A 20,529-nucleotide genomic window follows, 5' to 3' on the forward strand; every position below is an offset into this window, starting at 1 on the left:
TAGGTACAACAATTTCAGAGACAAGCAGGATTCTTAAGCTGATGGCCTCTTTTAAAGGGATTATTGAGTTAAATATGGTCCAATTTTTTTGCACAAGCAAGCTACTGTAGAACCTTCAACTAAAAGAAACTTTCCCACAATTTAAAATAAAATCCAGTGACAACAGTTGATAAACACGCATTCCTCTTCCATGTTGGAAACCCAAATATTGCAGCTCTAGGAATCTTAAAATGAAACTGGTAATTACTGAAAGTGAAAGAGAGTTAACTCATTCTTATTGTCCAAGTAGAAAGAAATTCAAGGAAGTATTCAGAGCATTAATAATGACATGTACATTGGATTGTCAATTTTTCTTTCATAAACAAAAGCATTATTAGGAAAGTAAGTAAAGAAATCTGGTTTTTAAATTAGATTGTATAATTTTGAAATAGAGACAATCCATTTAGAATACTGCATATTCCATTAACTAATTGACATAAAGACTGAAGAAATACTGCAGATTTAAAACAAAACAAAAAATGATCTCATAACCAGGCACATAACAAGTACTGGCATTATTTCTTGCAGACAGTATCATGCATATCAATTTTATGCATACATCCCATGTGCTTGCATCAGGGCAATAGTTTTTCAAACAGTGAAAAAACACACCGTTTCTTTGGACAAATGAAGCAAAACCTTGAGTTCCCAACATAATTTTTACTCAAGCAAAATCCTAAATAAATCAAAGGGAGTTGGTCTGATTAGGGGCTCATATGAGCAAAGTCCTTGGGATCAGACCCATGATTTTTGTGGTGTGTGGACTTTCTTCAGGTATTAAGGGAAATACAGACAATTCTTCAAATTTCTGGAAATTTCTATCTCACTAGAGATCTTTAAAATGATGCCTACTTCATAATTAATTAACACAGAAGACCTCTTACTTGCATTCATGGAAAGACTGATGACAGAAGTAATAATTATGATAAGTGATATAACATAGGCTAATGGTCATAAGGCAGTAACTTTTATGATACCCAAATTGCTGCTGCAACATGGAACGTAATGGTTTATATCAGGGGTTGGCAACCTTTCAGAAGTGGTGTGCCCAATCTTTATTTAGTCACTCTAATTAAAGGTTTCGCGTGCCAGTAATACATTTTAATGTTTTTAGAAGGTCTCTTTCTATAAGTCTATAATATATAACTAAACTATTGTTGTATGTAAAGTAAATAAGGCTTTTAAAAATATTTAAAAAGCCTCATTTAAAATTAAATTAAAATGAAGAACCCACCGGACCAGTGGCCAGGACCTGGGCAGCGTGAGTGCCACTGAAAATCAGCTCGTGTGCTGCCTTTGGCACCCATGCCATAGGTTGCCTACCCCTGGTTTATATAGATGCAGTGCAGAATAATCATGAAGAATAGCCAAAGAGTTCTTGTCAACAGCACTATTATAATTATTATTACTTGTATTACTATAGTGTTTAGGAGCTCTAGTCATAGACCAGGACCCATTGTGTTAGGTGCTGGACAAAGAGAGACAAAAAGATGGTCTGTTCCTCAGAGTCCACACAGTCTAACACAATAAAAAGCCTGGTGAAAATAATTAATTTGAAGAAAAAGAAGCTGTTGGATAATGAATTGCAGACAGGTCTTTCTTCATATTTCTAATAAAAAAAGAATGTTACTGTGTGCATTTTTACCTCTTTTTAGGAGAGGGACTGAGTGAGTTTACATTGACTGGATGGTTAAGGCTACGTTTTAGTAACGGTTATTTTTAGTAAAAGTCATGGACAGGTCTCGGACAGTAAACAAAATTTCATGGCCCATGATGTGTCCATGACTTTTACTATATACCCCTAACTAAAACTTAGGGGGGGAATGGCTCGGAGGGACAGCCCAGGGATGCCATGGGTGGGCTCTGCAGGTGCTTGAGGGGGTGCCATGGGTGCTCGGGGAGGAGGGTTGGCGGGGCTAGGGTAGGCTCCCTATCCGGCTCCTGAGCTCCACGTGCTGCCTCTGCTCCACCCCAAGCCCCAGTTCTGCAGTTCCCATTGGCTGGGAACTGCGGCCAATAGGAGTAGCAGAGGCGGTGCCTGCCAGCAGAGGCAGCACATGGAGCTAGGAGCTGAGGAAGGGGTGTTCCTGTCTCCTTTCCAGGGAGCCTGTCCTAGGTAAGCACCACCCTGCACCCCCACCCCTGAGCCCCTCCCCACACCCAAACTCCTGCTGCTGGGGTGTGAGTGGGGAGTGAGATGGCACCAGCAGTAGCTGGTGCACCTGGCCCAGGGGGTGCCTGAACTGCTCAGGTGGCCCCCGGCCAGGCACACCAGCTGCTGCAGAAGTCATGGAAAGTCACAGAATCCACGATTTCCATGACCTCTGTGACAAACACGGAACCTTATGTATGGTCCACATGAGGATTTAGGGGTAAGGTATCATAAAGATGACAAGCACTGCAACACAGATTCAGTCCTTGCTCAAGCAGTATACGACATAGTGACAATAAAGTCTGCAGCTTGCTTAGACTGAGCAAGCCTCCTCTCGGTCAGGGAAAAGCAGGCATTAAGAAACTAAGGGAAAAGTTCCAAGTAAATAGAAATCTTAAGGAATGTATTTTAAAAGCCCTTGATAGATACATGCATGTTAGAGACGTAGAAGCTCTCATACTTTACATTAAATTTTGATATTCCTAACTTAAAAGGTCATATTTCTTTCCTTATAACTAAAAAGTTCATCTTACTGAAATGAGATATGGACTTAAAACTGAGCTGAAATTGATCGGGTCCTTTGAACTACACAATGGAAAAAATAGACATAGTGAGATCATTAGTTAGTACTCTGCAATAAGTTGGAAACACAAGAGAAGTCTGGTTTCTTAAAACAATTTATCCACAGGTAATTTTTAGTCTGTTTGAAAGCGTTTGCCAAGGCAGCTAGATGAACAGCGTTGATAGGAGAACAAAGTCATGATTATCTAACTAGCATAACAGCAAAGGTGTTGCTGTTCGACTTTGATCAAATAGTCTCAAAACTTCCCACATTTCCTGGGAGTAGCACATATGAAGAACATCTAGACATGTGGGGCTACAGGTGCTACTGAAGACTGAAGAACACATATGAAAAGTCTCTTCATTTCAAACATTCTGCATTACATGCCGAAGTAGTTTCAATTCATGAATACCCAGAGGCAAATGTTTGGTTGAATTGCCTCTTTAAATCACAAAGGACCAATATTGCTCTCAATGAAGTCTATGCCCAAACTCCCATTTGGCTATAACAGGAGCAGAATCAGGCCCTGATTCTGATTATTAACCATTTAAAAAAAAAAAAGCTATTTGCTTCTGGCATGTGAAATTATGGGCCGCAAAGCAGCCTCCAAAATTTAATCGTCAACTTGCAGGTACAATTTTTCACATGTAAGTTTTTACACTGACTATATATAGAGAGAGAGAGTCTGCTTTTGAAAATTTGGCTTATGTGTCCTCCATTCTATGTTCAAAATTCAAAATTACCAGAGAGAATTCAACACCTTTTGAAAACATATTGGTTGAGACAGGGCTGGCTTTAGGAAGTGCAGGGCCCATTCGAACAGTTTCGACTGGGCCCCGGCAGGGATGACTATTAAAAAAAAATGTAAAAAAACACGTGGGGCTTGTACTCATCAGGCGGTGCTCTGAGTCTTCGGTGGCACTTCGGTGGCGGGTCCTTCACTTGCTCCAGGTCTTCAGTGGCACTGAAGGACCCGCCACCGAAGTGCTGCCGAAGACCCAGAGCGCCGCCGGGTGAGTAAAAATTTAAAAGGCGCCTCTAGCCAGGGAAGGGATTCTCACTGGGCGTGGGGCCCTCTTAGGCGTGGGGCCCGATTCGGGGGAATTGGTGGAATTGGCCTAAAGCCGGCCCTGGGTTGAGAAGTCCTCCAGAAGCATTGGTAAAATGGATTAAAGATGGAGATAAAATGATTAAATGTTACAAAATTAAATTTGGATAGTAAAATCAAGAGAACTGAAAAATACTTATAGCTAGTGAGAGCCTTGTTCCTAATTTAAAATACCATTACCCTTATTGTTTTTTAATATTTTCTCAATTTTTTAAAGCAGATAGATAAAATAATCAATCACAATAGTCATAGTGAAAACTGCAAACAAATCATACGTACATATAAGTCATATCCTCCAGGGGCTAAGCTCCTGTAATGCCCAATGAAAGAAGTGAGGAATGGCAGAAAGCAACACTTTCCATGATAAGGTACATTGCCATTATTAGGGATCAGTGCCATCAATAAAACAAGAATGTTAAATGATAAGAGAGGCTTTTATATTGGTCACTTACCATCATGAGGATAGTTATCTGGGCATCTTTCCCAACTTCTCCTGTCTTCAAACTTCCAGATGGTGACCACTACAAAGGAGGCCACTTTCTATGAGCTCTAGATTGGCTCTTGACTTCCAAACTGTTGCTGCTCAGCCCTTTTCTACTTATTATATTTCTTCTGTGGGTACAACTGTCTTCGTTTCCCACTGATGTCATCATTCCTGTCACATACAGGTGTGTTCACAATTCCACTGCTTCCACTTTGCACTTCATAACTCACTTCTATGGTCAGTTCCAAAGTACAGTACATAGTAGCAACACTAGCAACATTGTCTAGCAATATGTACTTCAGATGGCTGAGAGATTAGATTACATCTAAAGGAGGAATGTGCCTAACTACTTGCAGACAGATGTATGGCACAGGCTTCCTACAGAAGGATACGCTGGACCAAATCCTAAACAACATCCTATTTGAGCTCCATCCCAGCCATTTCTGGAGAGATGTCTCCCCGTGCTACCATATCACAGATCTACAGTACCATAAAAATGGCAGCATTTTGAAGACAGTGAATAGTTAATATGCACATTTTAGTTCAGAAACTGCACATATAAATTCCTAGGAGAAAAATGAACATTTAGGCATATTTCTCATTGATTTGTTACATATATTTTCATTTATCTAAACCCATAAACCGGCTGATAGTGTGAAGTGATTCCTTGTAACTTATCTTTCGATAATACAAGACTAACTGCTGCATCAACGTTGACAGAAACTTTCCGTAACTTGGTTGACTGAATACAGACCAGTTTCTCATTCAAAGATTTATAGAAAATCAATTTTTTCTCCATTACAACCTTGTGAGGCATGTGGAAGCAAGGGACATTTGGATGCTATCATCAAAGGTAAAAAGAATTAACACAAGTTAAAAGTTCAGAATTTGCTTTTAAATGTCAATGTAAACTAATTTGGAATAATATCAAACAGTTATTTGACAATGTCAAATTTAAACACCATAGATGAAAATATGTTTAAACTACCTCCAACACACGTGGCCGAACATGGAGTAAAACCAATGTATTCCCAATCATAAATCAAGCTGCTATCTTCCGCACGCGAAAATTCTGGGGCGTATGGGACAGGATCACTGTCGCAGGACGGCTGGTGGCATATTCGTTCTGTTGCCGGTTTGGGGTCTTCACATTCCTCATCAGGCAGATCCATTTCAGTCTGAGTAAATGTGAGACGAACACGGCACTTCACATCTCGCACCTGAATGCCATGACCACAGGTAGTACTGCATGGAGACCAGGGTTCTGGAATAAACCTGAAAATAATCATAGTGCAGCAACTTAAAGAAAACTGAAGGAGGAGAAATTTGCACTTGATATGAGTTTGCATGTATGTGTAGAGTTAAAATATTGCTACCAAAAGTTAATGTAATATAACAATGCAAATATGGCCAACATACTAGCAAAGCACATGATGACTAATATGGGTTATACTGAGATACAGTTTCACAATGTACCCAAATCCTATCATTAAACCCCAAGAATACATCCTCTTCACTTTCCCCCTACCCACAATTCCACATAACTAAACAAAGACAACAGACAAGATTGTAGGGGAGAGGAAGAAAAGTCAGACGGAGCAATGAAAAGCAACTCATCTTTCTGGGAAAAAAGACAATACCCAAAGGTAGCTCAAAACTCCTGGAGCACTCAGAAGACCAAGCTGTATATATAGGTCTACACATCGAGTTACAATAGCTCTCAAGGCACGCAACATCATACACATGCCAAAAGCACATCTGCACTCTAGTCACATTGCCTAGAAGGGCTACCACAGGACATCACTGTGATGACATTTAATAGACCTAGTGAAAGGTACTTTTTGAAATGTAGCCACCTCCAATGCAGAACATTACAGGATGCTATTTAGATTTCATCTTTATAGGAGGCCTAACTTCGATGAAGAGATTAACTTGCTCTGTGGACTATCACTTTCATCAGTGTGTATTTATGCTCCTGAGTAACTATAATTAAATCTTATTGTACACATCTCGTTAATATATGGACTTCTTCTTATTATTATTCACTCTCTGTGGAGCATAAGGCGCCAACCACTCTCCTCCATTCATTTTGTTCTTGAGCGAGACAGCAGATTTCATCCCACTTCATTCCCATACCTTTAATTTCCTCTTCAATGGTCCTTCGCCACGTCCCCAATGGTCTACCTCTCCTCCTTCTTCCTTGTGGTGTCCGTCATAGGGCAATACAAGGGTGTCTGTCAGCATCCATTCTCAACACATGCCCCAGCCACCTCCATCTTCGTTGTTTGGCTTCATCCACTATATTGTTGATGCCCGTTAATCGGCTCACTTCAACATTGGTGATACGCTGCGGCCAATGTATGTTAAGAATTCGCCTAAGACACCTTCCTTCAAAGCCCCGAAGCCGACTTTCTATCTTCTTGTTGGTCCTCCATGTTTCCGCCGCATAGAGCAACACAGAGCGGACGTTCGACCTGTAGATCTCTACCTTGGTTTTCATTTGCAAGATGGTTGACCTCCAAATATTCTGAAGTCTAAAAGTTCAGAATTTGCTTTTAAATGTCAATGTAAATCCACAAGCTGACGTGGATATCACCGGATGGGAAAACCAGGAACCAAATTGATCACATTGCAATCAATCGGAAGTGGAGAAGGTCACTGCTGGATACTAGAGTATCAAGAAGTGCAGATGTAGGTGGTGACCACCATCTTGTATTGAGCAAGCTTCAGATAAAACTGAGAAAGACGAAGAAAGTTTATGGGCAACAAATTTTCGACTCAAGGAAGTTGGAAGAACCGCCGGTAAAGGCACAGTTCATATTGGAGCTCTCGAAAAAGTTTCAACTTCTAAATGACTTGTGAACTGGTAATATAAACACTTATTGTGACAACGTCGAGAAGGCATATGTAGAGACCAGCAAGACAGTGCTTGGCTACAAGAGAAGAGAGCGGAAAGTATGGATTTCAGATCACACATGGAAACTCATTGAGGAGAGGAAGACAGCAAAATTACGCATGCTAACTGGAAGGGATGAACAACAGAAAGCTGCGAACAAAGAATATAGGGAGAAAAACAAGGCTGTGAAGAGAAGTGCCCGAAAAGACAAAAGGGATTATATTACCAGTCTGTCAAGAGAGGCACAGTCAGCAGCCGCGCGGGGCGACACAAGAACTGTGTATAGAATCATGAGGACTTTGACAGGAGGGTTCAGCAATAGGTCAACAGCGGTTAGAGGAAAGAATGGGAGAATATTGATAGAAGAGAAAGAACAAATCAATCGATGGGCAAAGCATTTTAGAGAGACTTTAAATAGATCACATCCTGAAGATGTAGTTGAAATAGAGGAAACGAGTTTTCAGATGGAGGTAGAATGTGGGCCTATCATAGAGCGAGAGATAGAAGAGGCTATTAGACAGACAAAAGCAAACAGGGCACCAGGTGAAGATAGAATAACCGCAGAAATGCTAAAAGCCGACCTGAATACGAGTGCCGGGATTCTAAAGGAGCTATTCAACAAGGTGTGGGAAGAAGAGAAGGTACCTGAAGCATGGAAGAAAGGTATCATCGTGAAATTACCAAAGAAGGGTGATTTGTCTTTGTGTGGTAATTGGAGAGGTATAAACTTGCTATCAGTGCTCGGGAAGGTTTTCTGCAGAGTTCTGTTACAGAGAATAAGACAAGCAGTAGAAGAGATCCTGAGGGAAGAACAAACAGGATTTAGGAGTGGGAGAGGATGTGCCGATCAGATATTTGTACTACGTACGATAATGGAACAATCTCTTGAATGGAACTCGCCACTGTTCATTAATTATCTCGATTTCGAGAAGGCATTTGATAGTGTCCACCATCCATCTCTCTGGAATATCTTAAAAACATATGGATTCCCTTCAAAAGTGATTAACATCTTCAAAGATATGTATGCCGGCAATAAGTGTTGTGTTCACCATGAAGGACAGCAGAGCGAGTGGTTCCATGTGAGAACGGGAGTTAGACAAGGGTGTGTTATTTTGCCCATTCTATTTCTTGTGGTCATAGATTGGGTGATGCGGAAAGCCACTGAAGATAGGCCAAGAGGGATCGCATGGGGACCCTCTGGTCATATTGAAGACTGTGACTTTGCAGATGACATCGCCCTGATTTCAAGCTCTCAGACGGACCTCCAAGAGAAGACTGATAGAGTAGGTAGAGTAGCAAGGTGCGTAGGACTTAATATCCATGCCGGTAAGAGCAAAATAATGAAAGTAAAAACAGCCAGCTCGATGAAGACAGTGTTATGTGATGTAGAATTGGAGGAGGTGAATGACTTCAAATATCTTGGTAGTTACATATCGGCTGATGGTAATATTCAGAGGGAGATATCTACCAGAATCGGTCTTGCAGCAAATGCATTCTATATAATATATGGACTAGAGGTAATATTTTTAAAAAAATGTGTATTCTTCTATTACTTCAAGGGCCTTTATTATGTCAGATATTAATGTTCAAAACTAGACGATTGCAATAGGGCAGAATTCCACAAATCATCTTGGGTGGATTTATGGATAATTTGACAAGTTAAATACATAATTGCATAAGTCATTTTCTTAAGGCTCCAAACACTTTGGTGAAAGAAATATACAGATTTTTTTTAAATTTTCCAACTGGAGCAGATCTACATGAAACAGTCAGAGGAAATAAAAACATTTCTTTATTATCTCCTAAAATATCAGCAAAGGACACCTTTTTAGGATCCAAATTAGACATCTAGTTGTTCCAACAGCTTTTCCTCTCCTTTCTGCAATTAAAAAAATCCATTGCTCTGTTGCAGAGAAATATTTATTAAAATTTAAAAGCAGCCAGTTATGTAAGACTGAGACAAAGCCATCGTTTTGACCTCTGTGTTTATTCTAAGTGTAAACAACACCTACACAGCAAGGTTGATACTCTCAGCTCAAGCTCAGAGTGTTGCTAAATCTGAAGAACAGAGTTTGTGGACAGACTACTATATCAAGCCAACTGTCTTCTGCCACTGCAGAGAGGCACAAGGAGACAAGAGCAGGAGATAACACAGTAGTTATGCTATAGATATATTCCCACTAGGCCTCTGGGCTACTTTCCAAAGAGCATCTGCTGTGGAGAAGAGGGAAGAGTGAGTCTTTTCCCCTTCTCTAAAGAGAACTAGCTAATACAGGTTAGGAAGAAGCTGATCACCCCTGAGAAACTGCTGCTGAACTTCCCCGACAAGTTCTGCCCAATAATGATTTCCAAATTTGTCAAGATTTGGCTTTTTTTTACGTTTACCTGAATGGAACCATCCCAAACTTTGGCCTGATTCTGGAGGGTGCTGAGTACATCCGGAAAGTTGCTGAGGACCTCCACCTCCTACTGAAGTCAACAGGAACTGAAAGTGTTCAGCATATCACAGGTTTGACAACATTTGAAGTGCACTAAAAGAATCTTCTACATTGGAAGAGTATTGCCGGAAACAAATTACAGGTGCTCCTATGCTGCAGTGACAGGAAACATAGGAAATGCCATACTGAGACAGACTAGTTGTCCATCTAGTCCAGAAACTTGTCTGACAGCAGCCAGCTGCTTATGAATGAGAAACCCTGAAGAACACAGCAAAGGGAAAACTTGCTAACAACGAAAGTTACCTCATAACCTCAATAAAGGCTAGGTTAAGGTCCAAAGGGAGCCACATAAAATATCTAGATAGTTATGTCAAAAATGGCCCAGATCCTCCAAAACAATAAGCACGTGGTTAACATTAAGCACCTTAGTAGTCCCTTGAAATCAGCGTGACAGTAACATGCTCAGAGTTAAACACATGCTTTTGCTGGATCAGGGCAATCGTGCATAATGCTTTGACAAAATTCTGATCTTCTCTCCATAAAAAGAACCATATTTGGGTAACATCCTACATACATAGAATTTATAAAGAAACTCAGAAAATTCTAAGCAATTATTCCTTGACTTACCCCAGACCTATATTGTACTAGTGGGTTTCCTGTTGAATATTTGTGCATGGGATTTCATAGCAAAGTTCAAGATTAAAAAAATTAAAACGGGTTTTGAATTTCTACTTTGTCATTTGCTAAACCAAATCACATGACTGTAGGGTTAATTAGAACAACCCCATATTACAGCAATTCTTTTCAAGTTGATGACCTCATCAAAGGTAAGCTGTAGTTGAAATAGCTAAAATTAAGCAAAAGCCAACGGAGACTACTAATACAAAATGAGTGCATATAGCTGATTGGGCATCATGCAGAGCTCTGTCTAAATCATGAATTTGGATCAGGTGCCAGTTTTGTATTAATTAGCTAAATCCACAGCCTGAAGCAGAAATTATGGTCCTTTACCTTCAGTGTTTGACTGAGGTAGTAAAAAGGAATAATCCACCAACATCAGAGGATCTATATTTTTCACTGTGTGGCATATGCGGCATTCACTTGGCAACATATTGAGCCTGATACTTCTTCATTGAAGACATTGGCAACTTTGCCTTTGACTTCAATGGGAACAGGCCCAGACTGAGTTTAGATCAGGATTAAGTAGCATCAAAGCAACTCTCAAGTTATTGTCCCTTGCAAGTTGTCAGGTAGTTTATAATGTAATGTTTAGGAGTCTGAAGGTTTTTTGAGGCCTTTAATGAATTTCATAGACAAGGCTCCAGTTTTTAAGATGTGTTCATAGTGATTTGCATGAATGCTTAAAAAAACAATCAGCCAAATCAAATTGAAAAAGCTATTTATGCAAGTCACAGGAGGCCTGATTCTCCACTGTCTTACCACCTCGTGCAATCACTTACATCTGTGCAAAGTGGGGGTAAAATGCTATCATTATGATTTGCAGGGCCGGCTCTAGGTTTTTTGCCGCCCCAAGCAAAAAAAATTTTGGCTGCCCCCCATCCCAGCCTTGGGCTCCCCCCTGCACCTCCCTGCTGTCCCAGCCCTGGGCTCTCCCCCCGCCCACCCCCCCGCCACCCCAGCGCTGGGCCTCCCCCTTTCCCCCCACCAGTGCCCCCACACCTCCTGCCGCCCCAGACCTGGGCTCTCCCCCACCCCACCTGCACCTTCCTTCCGCTGCAGCCCTGGGTCACTGGTAACTTGCTCCCAGGGCGGGTCATTCAGCAGGAATTTTGGATGTGCACAAAACACAGACAGGATTGGTTCCCATATGGTTACAGAACTGCAGTAAAGTGGAACAATTTTCAGCTTGTGTGATTGGAGGATATCTGGATGCATATTATAAGACTGTCCTCCATAAATGAGGAAAAGTTGAGGTGCCTTTATTATTCTTTTCCACTCTTTCTTTCTATGGGGAATTTGCCAATGCAATATCACTGTCTTCCTTTTAAACAAACAAACAAAAAAAAGGCAATGGCTGTTGAAAATAGCAATTCCAGTCCTAATAACCGCTGCATTTCTTGCTCAATTTTATCCTACTTTTTCTACAGCAAGTTACAGTGGATCAGCATATTTGATTTGGGAGAAATGAAGTAACAGCTGCCCAAACTGAGCTTGAGCACTCCTGAATTTTGAGGTGTTCAAATCTGGAAGGCAGGTGCTGGGTGTGTGGGAGGTGGAGGGGGCGTGGGCTCCGCGGGGGAGCACGGCAGCATGTATGCAGCAGCACGTCTGGAGCTGCGCGGAGCCAGACACGCTGGTCTGAGTGGCACGGTAAGGGGGCTGGGGGGGTTGGAGATGGGGTTGGGGGTTCCAGAGGGGCAGTCAAGGAATAGGGGTTGGATGGGGTGGAGGTTCAGGGGGGCAGGGAGAAGGTGGGGTTATATGGGTCAGAGGTTCGGGGGGGGCAGTCAGGGGACAGGTAGGGGGTGGCATCCTGGGGGGAAGTTGGGGGGGGTCTCAGGAGGGGGCAGTTGGGGACAAGAAGGGAGGCTTAGGTAGGGGGTGGGGTCCCAAGGGGCAGTTAGGGGCCTCCCAGGAGGGGGCAATCAGGGGCCAGGGAGTGGGAGAGGGTTGGATGGGTTGGGGTTTCTGTGGGGGGGGCAGTCGGAGGGAGTGGATGGTGGCAGGGTGGGGCTTCCCTCCCACTGGAGTGTCCTGTTTTTTGAATGTTAAAATATGGTCTCCCTACCACTCTCAGCACTCACAGCACGCTGCCGCATGAGGTCCCCCTCCTTCCTTTCCAGTTGGTAGTGGCCAAGGGAATGCTGGGAAATGTAGTTCTTTCCCTGCTCTAGGGCTGGCTCTATAGGCAGGGAGCTAACCAAGGAACTACAGCTCCCAGAGCCCCCTGTTGGTTCTCAACTCCCATGCCGCCCCTGCAAATGGGCTGCCCCAAGCAGGTGCTTGCTTTGCTGGTGTCTAGAGCAGCCCCTGATGATTTTTGCACACTTTGCACATGTGTAAATGAGCAAACACAAGGTGCAGTGCAGTGGAGACCGGGCCCACCAATCGTGATCTAATGGGGTGTTCAGTAGGGCCATGTTGGGATGGCTGGGAAAAAGAAGCAGTGATCTAAACTACTGATGAGAAAATTGGTACAGATAAGGCAACAGTCAACCCAAACCTTTGCTCAAACTCAACCTTCTCTGTGTTTCAGAAGATCTGGAAAACTTAACTTCTCTCATTAGTATTTAGTTTTTCCATGCCTGCGCTTTCTGATTTGGGTTGAGACCAGAAATGTCAAAATCCCTCAAGAAAGGCTGTTCTTTTGATATTTCCAGTCCAACTTTGCAGATCCAAGGAGACTGGATAAGATTTTCAGAATCATCTAAATGTTTGGGTGCTTATCTGAATAGAACCTCTAAAACATTGGAGTCCTGCCCATCACTGAACCACCTCTTTAAAATCCAGAGCCACAGATTTTATCATGTTAAGTGGTTACATATTGGGCAAAATATAAGACCACCTTTCTGTGGAGAGGCTGCAAGAAAGCCTGAAATACATGTACTTAAAATAAAAAGGGCACAAATGGGAGACATTTTTTAAATGCAATGAATAGGAACCTTAAAGTCCCCACCACATTTCAGTTTTAGTAAATGCAATTCTATACAAACCTAGTGAACAATTATTTTTGATGTTCTCATGTTGCTGAGAAAACATACCAGCTTTTGAAAGCATTCTAAATTTATCCTCTATTTCTCTAAGTTATTAAAGGAAAAGGCAGCAGAGGTGTCTATTTCTTTAACTTATTATTAAAAGAAAAGGTTGTAAAATTTTGCTGAAGCCTCATTGCGAATCCTACTGTAACTAAGAAGGCTCAAGGGAGGAACGTTTAAAATAATGATGGGTATCAACTGTCATCACATTCCACAACTAAAAACTAAAAAGGTCAAAACTACATTTTTCTTGGCCTTGCTTTACAAGCAGTCATTTTTAAATTTTCCTAATAATAATAAAAAAGGGCTTTTGAACATTCACCCTCTATGTAAATTCAGGACACCAGCCGTGGTAGACCACAGCGGCAGAGGTATTTGTCTTCCTGGTTTGGCAAATCCCCTGTTTGTGGGGTTTGAAAACACAGCTGCATTTATTCCCTTATTCATTATCAACTAAAATATCGCCTGAAGGCACAAAAGACAGCTGTAATAAAAGGATGAACTAGGAGCTGAGATTTCATGTTGCGGTTTTAGTTTGGATGATAAAAGAATAAATAAAGTTAAAAGTGGCAACGTACCAAGAAAATTGTAAACCCTATGCTAGCCAGAGGTGGGCTAGAAGTTGTCATACTGTGTCACGTATAAACTACAAAAGCAAAGTTAAACATACTCCAAGCAGGAGGGAATTATTGTTACTGTTCACTCTGGGGGAAGTAACAACCGTGTGTTACAGTTTTCCTTAAGACCCTATGCTCTGACCCCAAAAAAGCTTATTCCAGCTGGAAAAGGCCAGATCAGATAGAATACAAGATTCAAAAGGTGCTGTGACAAATCATAATTGCAAAGTACTGTTCATGTAACTGAAGGGCAAGCTGAGAGAGAGAATGAAGGCAGAATCCTTCCATTCTGCTGAAAATGGAGGCCTCAGTAGCCAGTCTCAAGGACTGTAATGAATTTGAATCCATATTCTACTGTTACAACATAGTACTACATACTGTACTTTCATTCAAATAAGGAGGTTAGCTGGGAAGTGGCCTACTCTAGTTCATCTACTTTTGTTCAAGGTCAGCTTCACTTGTAGATCTATTTAATGGCTTTTGAATTCCCCGTACCCTATTCTGAGGAGGCTGGCAGGTAAGAGCAGGTCTAGCATCCTAGTGGTGGTAGGAGAAGACAGCAGCAACTTATGTAGGTGAATGAGGGATCTGGCTGGGGTAATAGAGTTGGATCCCAGGGGAGCACAGAGTACCTGAGTATGAAGACCTGAGGACACCATGAAAATTAGTAGAGAAAAGGGGTGTCACGGACTCACTAACGATGAGTGGCTGAAGGGGCCTTTTGCACCCAAGTCCAGATATTTTTGCTATGACAATGGTAAAGTCAGATCCTTGAAGGTGGGGCAGGGTAGGGTAGTTGAAAGGTGAGCAGGAGTTAGGTCTCCAAGGTGGGAATAAGGATTGCTCAGAAGGGAGGACCAAAGGCAGGAGAATGAGATGATGTGACAGAGCATGCACTGAAACCTACCCAAATGCATGGTCTCTTTCAGAATGCGGGGCAGGTGAGAGAAAAGGCATCAGTACAGTAATTCAGCCATATTAAAGTGTGTATCTGGTGTGGTTGTACGTTAAGGATAAAAGTAAACCCATTAGAAAGTTTATGGTTCTGCTGTCATTTTAAGACATTCAGACTGCTAAGCTGGGATGACCTGTTCCACTTAGTTTGTGCTTTGCTTGTTCAGTAGGGATATCACTGAGAACCCTAATGGCCTGAAGAGTACATTAGTTCATGCTTCCCACCAGCATACACCACCACACCTGATTTTGCATGGCCAAAGAAGCATTTCTTTATTTTTTCAGGCTGAATCCTCTTTAGAGGTGATTTCACATCTGTCCATTCCCAGATGCAGACACTCAACATGAAGAGGCTCATTCAGCTAGCATTACTGCCCTCAACAATCATAGTTCACATTCAGACATAGAATCATAGACTATCAGGGTTGGAAGGGACCTCAAGAGGTCATCTAGTTCAACTCCCTGTTCAAAGCAGGACCTAATCCCCAACTAAATTATCCCAACCAGGGCTTCGTCAAGCCTGACCTTAAAAACCTCTAAGGAAGGAGATTCCACCACCTCCCTAGGTAACCCATTCCAGTGCTTCACCACCCTCCTAGTGAAAAAGTTTTTTCCTAATATCCAACCTAAACCTCCCCACCGCAACTTGAGACCATTGCTCCTTGTTCTATCATGGCCTTGTTCTCACATGGCCTCTGCATTCATGGCCACCAATTTAGAGGGCAGGGTAACCACTCACAAATAGTCAACTTTTGGCCATAGGTGGCAGTCAATGAAAAATTTCCATTGGCAGGTAGCATAATAGTGCAAGTAACACCTATTTGGCAGGAGGTTTCCTTTGTGAGCCAGTGCAGGTGTCAAATGCTTTATCACTCTTAATGGCACCTGTTAATATGTATGAGCCAAAATAAAGAATAGCTAAGTAGCAGAAGAAAAATAAAATATTAGGGGCCCATATTCTTGCTCTCAAGTACAGTGGTGTAAATCTTGAACTCATCTGAGTAACTTCAGATTTAAATAATTATAAATAAGAGCAGAATTTGGCCCAAACACAACACATTACAGTGAATGCCTTGGAAACCCATGTAAACACCTGCTGGAGTTAAAATATATGAAGGAGATAAGCACAGCTCTCAGTTAGTAATTCTCCACACAGGTGATTCTACGAATGTTCATTGCATCGGAGATCTGAACTGAACTAAAGAGGTGTGAACAGCGGCATATTATCACCAAGGCCGACAAGGCCTAGGCCTAGGGCAGCAAATTTGCAGGGGCGGCAAATTTGCTCACGCCCCTTCCACAACTCCACCCCTTCCCCAAATCCCCGGTCCGCCTCCTCCCCCAGGCGCGCTGCGCTTCCCTCCTTCCATCTCCCTCCCAGGCTTGTCACACGAAAGCACTGGGAGGGAGGGAGAAGCAAGTAGTGGTGCGCTCAGAGGAGACGGAGCAGAGGTGAGCTGGAGCCCATGGGTGCAGGGAGTAACCCGGTGGGGGGGTGGAAATTGCTCCCCGCCCCAGCTCACCTCTGCTCCACCGCCGCCATCCCCCGAGCGCGCTGCAACTCCCTTTCTCCTCCCACCCTCCCAGGCTTGCCGTGGGGGACTGGAGGTGAGCTGGCGGGGTGGGGGAAGGGGCGACAATTTTTTGAGGGCCTAGGGGAGGCAAATTTGTTAATCCGCCACTGGGTGTGAATAGAGCTGGACTCAAGGAAATGTCAATTATGCACATGCTGTGAACACAACTGTTTCTCCGCCCCAGGGCCAAAGTGGTGGGTGGCCCAAGCAACATCTTCTGAATGGCTCAGATAATTATAATTAAATCCCCTCAATTCACTAGCATGGTGTGTAATATTTTGGGGGGGGGCATAGGGGTATTTCTCTTTCCAGCAATATGCCCCTCTCCATCCCCCGAGCGCCGCCTCCACTCCTCCCTCCTCTCTCCCCCCCTCCCTTGCTTGGGGGGGACTGGAGTGTGAGCTGGGGGGGGGGGGGGCGACAATTTTTTGAGGGCCTAGGGGAGGCAAATTTGTTAATCCGCCACTGGGTGTGAATAGAGCTGGACTCAAGGAAATGTCAATTATGCACATGCTGTGAACACAACTGTTTCTCCGCCCCAGGGCCAAAGTGGTGGGTGGCCCAAGCAACATCTTCTGAATGGCTCAGATAATTATAATTAAATCCCCTCAATTCACTAGCATGGTGTGTAATATTTTGGGGGTGGGGGCATAGGGGTATTTCTCTTTCCAGCAATATGCCCCTCTCCAACTCCAACACAATCATTACATTATTGAGAGGGAGGGAATGGTTGGCTTAAAGCAGTCTACACTTGCTTTACATCAGCTGAGGATTCTCCCACACTGGGGAAATCCTCAACAGCTCTCAAGGCTAAATTAAGGTCCCCTTGCATTGCTCCACTGATGCATAGGGAGCCATCAGTCTGGCCCATATATTCTATGCCATTCAAGACAGCTGTTCCAAACGCCAGGCAGTCAAGGTATAAGACCAGGAATAATAGCTCACAAGGTAGCCCAGTCCCACAAAGCATCAAATGCCAAATCCATCTACATGACAACAGCTTGACTTGTACAATATCTCAGCAACATTTTTTCCCACCCAGAAAGGGGAACTTACATTGGTTCTTCTGATGCTGTTCTGGTCTCTTCTATTTCTTGCGCTTGTTTGAACCAGGGTAGTTTAGCTTCTACAGGAATTTTTTCTGGTAGGGAAAAAAACATAATTCATTCCATCAAATTCAGAAGCATTTAATACATATTGTGTTATTCACTTCAGCACATTAGTGTCTACGTAGCACATTGAGTAAAGTTGGGTCCAAAACAAAAGCCCAGATCCAAAAATCCTCATCTGAACTCTAGAGAAGTTTGGAACTGAATCTGCCCACAGGCCCATCTCTGTTATTGAAACCACTTTTTCTTCTACTGTTATTCCACACTGTGATTTTGGAAATTAATACTAGTGACACATATTACACCTGAAGTATTTGCCGTTACTTTTTGAGACTGACAACTGCCTTAATCTCTATTCATTAAGTGTTTATATAATATTCCATTTGATTTGTCTGTACCTGGGCATCAAGAGGTGAGAAAACTGCAGCAAGAACAAATATGGCATTGCTTTGTTTTATTAATAATTTTTGGCATTTTAAATGCGAATTTTGTATTATTTACTCACTTCAGTGTCACTCTATATATGGAAAGGAAGAACTTAAACAGGAAAGTGAATGAATATTTATGGCAAATTTAATGCGACTTACCACAATTTCTATTCCTGGCCTTTTCCTTATTCCAACAAAACTAAACAAAATGCAACAATATTTCTAAATCTGCAATTTTGAGCATAAAACATCTTAGAATTCTTTATAGGGTAAAATTTATAATTTAGATAAGTAAACTCTTCTCTTTTTACATTTTGTTTGCCTTGTAATATTCATTTACTATTTGAGAAATGTACCGGATAGGCAGCTCTGCAAATCTTTTATTCGGTAATACAACTTCTGCCATATCATTATGACATTGTTACTAAACCCTGACCTGCAGGAATACCTCTGTGGGTGAGAAGGTACCAGTAATTCAGTCTCCATGTCTATTCAATCTTTGGCTTCTTTTCTGAGTTTCCCAAAAGTGCAGCTGGTTAGTGCCAATTGCAATGATGTTATTTTGTGATGTGGACACCCAAATCTTGATTGGCAATGCCAGCTCACCATATATGGTTAGAAGAATTGTCAAAGGTTAACAAATTTCAATCATTATACAGATGGATGGGATTCAAACTAGAAACTTGGATGTGAAACTTTCTCTCTTGATTGCCTAAGCCAGTATATCTCAACCGGGATCAAGTTTTTTGGGGGGTGGGGGATTTCAAGCAGGGCTCGCTTAAGGGGGTAGGAAGCAGGGCAATTGCCTGTGGCCACATAAAGCTAATGTATATGTTTCAGCCCTGCACAGGGCTGAAGCCTTGTGGCCCAAGGAGGGGCTGGTGCCCCACATCCCATGGTGCTGATGGTAAGGGGTCACAATTTTTTCTTATAGCGGAGGTCACAACTTTTTTTTTTTTTTTTTTTAAAGAGTCCAAAGGGAGTTGCCAGCACAAAAAGGTTGAGAAACACTGGCCTAAGCTCTGAAGTCTTCCAAAATATTCTCCATGTACTGAAAAGAATGAAACTTCAAAGAACTTTATCTAAACTCCTTTTGGACTGTGCAGATACACAGGACATTCATACCAAGTTCTTCTCCTTGCAGGTCCCCTGAAGTTCCATAATACTTTCGTTACCATTTTTGCTGCAAGGCTTAGAGAATTCTGTTGTATTTGTCCCTTGATGGTTTTTTGCCTGGAGAACTCCCTAAAACCTCAAAATATCCGGCTCTACCAACTTATTTGTGGTAAGTCATTGGGTTTCAATAGCACTTAACTACATTTGCTATTCATTTTACCATGTAAAGTTTACTGTTGAGTTGTTTATATTCCCAACAAGTTTTTCCAATAACTATGAAAAGACTGAAAAGACTTCCAATCTTAAGGTTGAGGGACCAGGACTGGGACAGGAGACAGAGAAGCCTACCTAACTACCTACCTACCTATCTATTGTACATATGAAATAAGAATGGAATAGAAAATGTCACTTTTATATCTTCTCATACCTCTTGCTCTTTGTTTCCTCTTATTTCCCTACATCCCTCATCTACCTTTTATTCCTCAATTAATTTTTAAAGGACATTTGTTAATCCATGTCATTAAGCACTAAAGATTATTTTAAAAAAATGAAGTGGAAAAGAAGAGGAGAGGGAAATCAGCATGGACATTATTTAAGGTTTTTCCATGTTGCATGCAGAATTCTGTAGTTTGAGCTGTCAATAAAGAGGAACAAGGGCCATGGTTATATGTACCATAAGCTCTAAGAACATATTATTCTTCCCATTGAAAATGTTATTGATCAATCCCCCAGCATCTAATGTATTGCTCCCACTTTCCTGCTATTTAACTTATGTATTTTAATGTAGAGCGCTTGTTGTTTTCATTACATGATATGTTATCAGCAAAAAAAAAAAATCACACATATACCTTTCTTACCACCAATGACAACAGCACTTCCTTTTGCCAACACTGGAACAAATCCTGGCAAATTTGAGCTTCTGGCACTTCTGGGAGAGATGACCAGAGACCCTTTACTTCTGTTAACAAAAATGCAAAACAATAACACACGCAGACAAAGTCCCAGTCACCTTTTGGTTTGCAGCACGGTACTGGCACGATGCACTCTTCTTTTATGTGTAGCTTAAGCTGTGGATTACAGCCCCCGACATGCTGGCCACGGTGATCAATACACAATACCACTCGGTAACGTAAGCCTCGGCCACAGGTCACCGTGCACTAAGGGAGACAATACAATAATATTACTCCACAGATTTTTTTAATAATATTTTTCAAAAATATTGCTGTTCATAAATATGAATTTGGAAGCTTTAAGTCCTTACCCAAAGCACACTGAAGTAAAGTGGAGTCTTTCTATTGACTTCAGTAGGTGTGGCACCAGGCCTTAAGTGAAAACT

General features: G+C 42.1%; 1 protein-coding gene across 14 annotated transcripts in view; it reads right to left on the bottom strand.

Annotated features, from left to right (window-relative positions):
* ADAMTSL3 (ADAMTS like 3) overlaps positions 1-20,529 on the bottom strand; it is a 274,175-nt gene that overhangs the window by 54,191 nt on the left and 199,455 nt on the right. For 12 of the 14 annotated variants that reach the window (XM_039492789.1, XM_039492793.1, XM_039492785.1 and 9 more), the window contains 3 exons: positions 20,203-20,350; positions 17,597-17,681; positions 5,334-5,620 (listed from right to left, as the gene is read on the bottom strand). In XM_039492789.1, the coding sequence (XP_039348723.1) occupies positions 5,334-5,620; positions 17,597-17,681; positions 20,203-20,350 (520 nt within the window). Of the gene's footprint in view, positions 1-4,313; positions 4,517-5,333; positions 5,621-17,596; positions 17,682-20,202; positions 20,351-20,529 lie in introns of all 14 variants that reach the window. The other 2 variants (XR_005585749.1, XR_005585750.1) reach the window with 1 other exon arrangement.

Source organism: Mauremys reevesii, linkage group 10, assembly GCF_016161935.1.
Source record: "Mauremys reevesii isolate NIE-2019 linkage group 10, ASM1616193v1, whole genome shotgun sequence".
In the NCBI taxonomy this organism is placed as follows: Eukaryota; Metazoa; Chordata; order Testudines; family Geoemydidae; genus Mauremys; species Mauremys reevesii.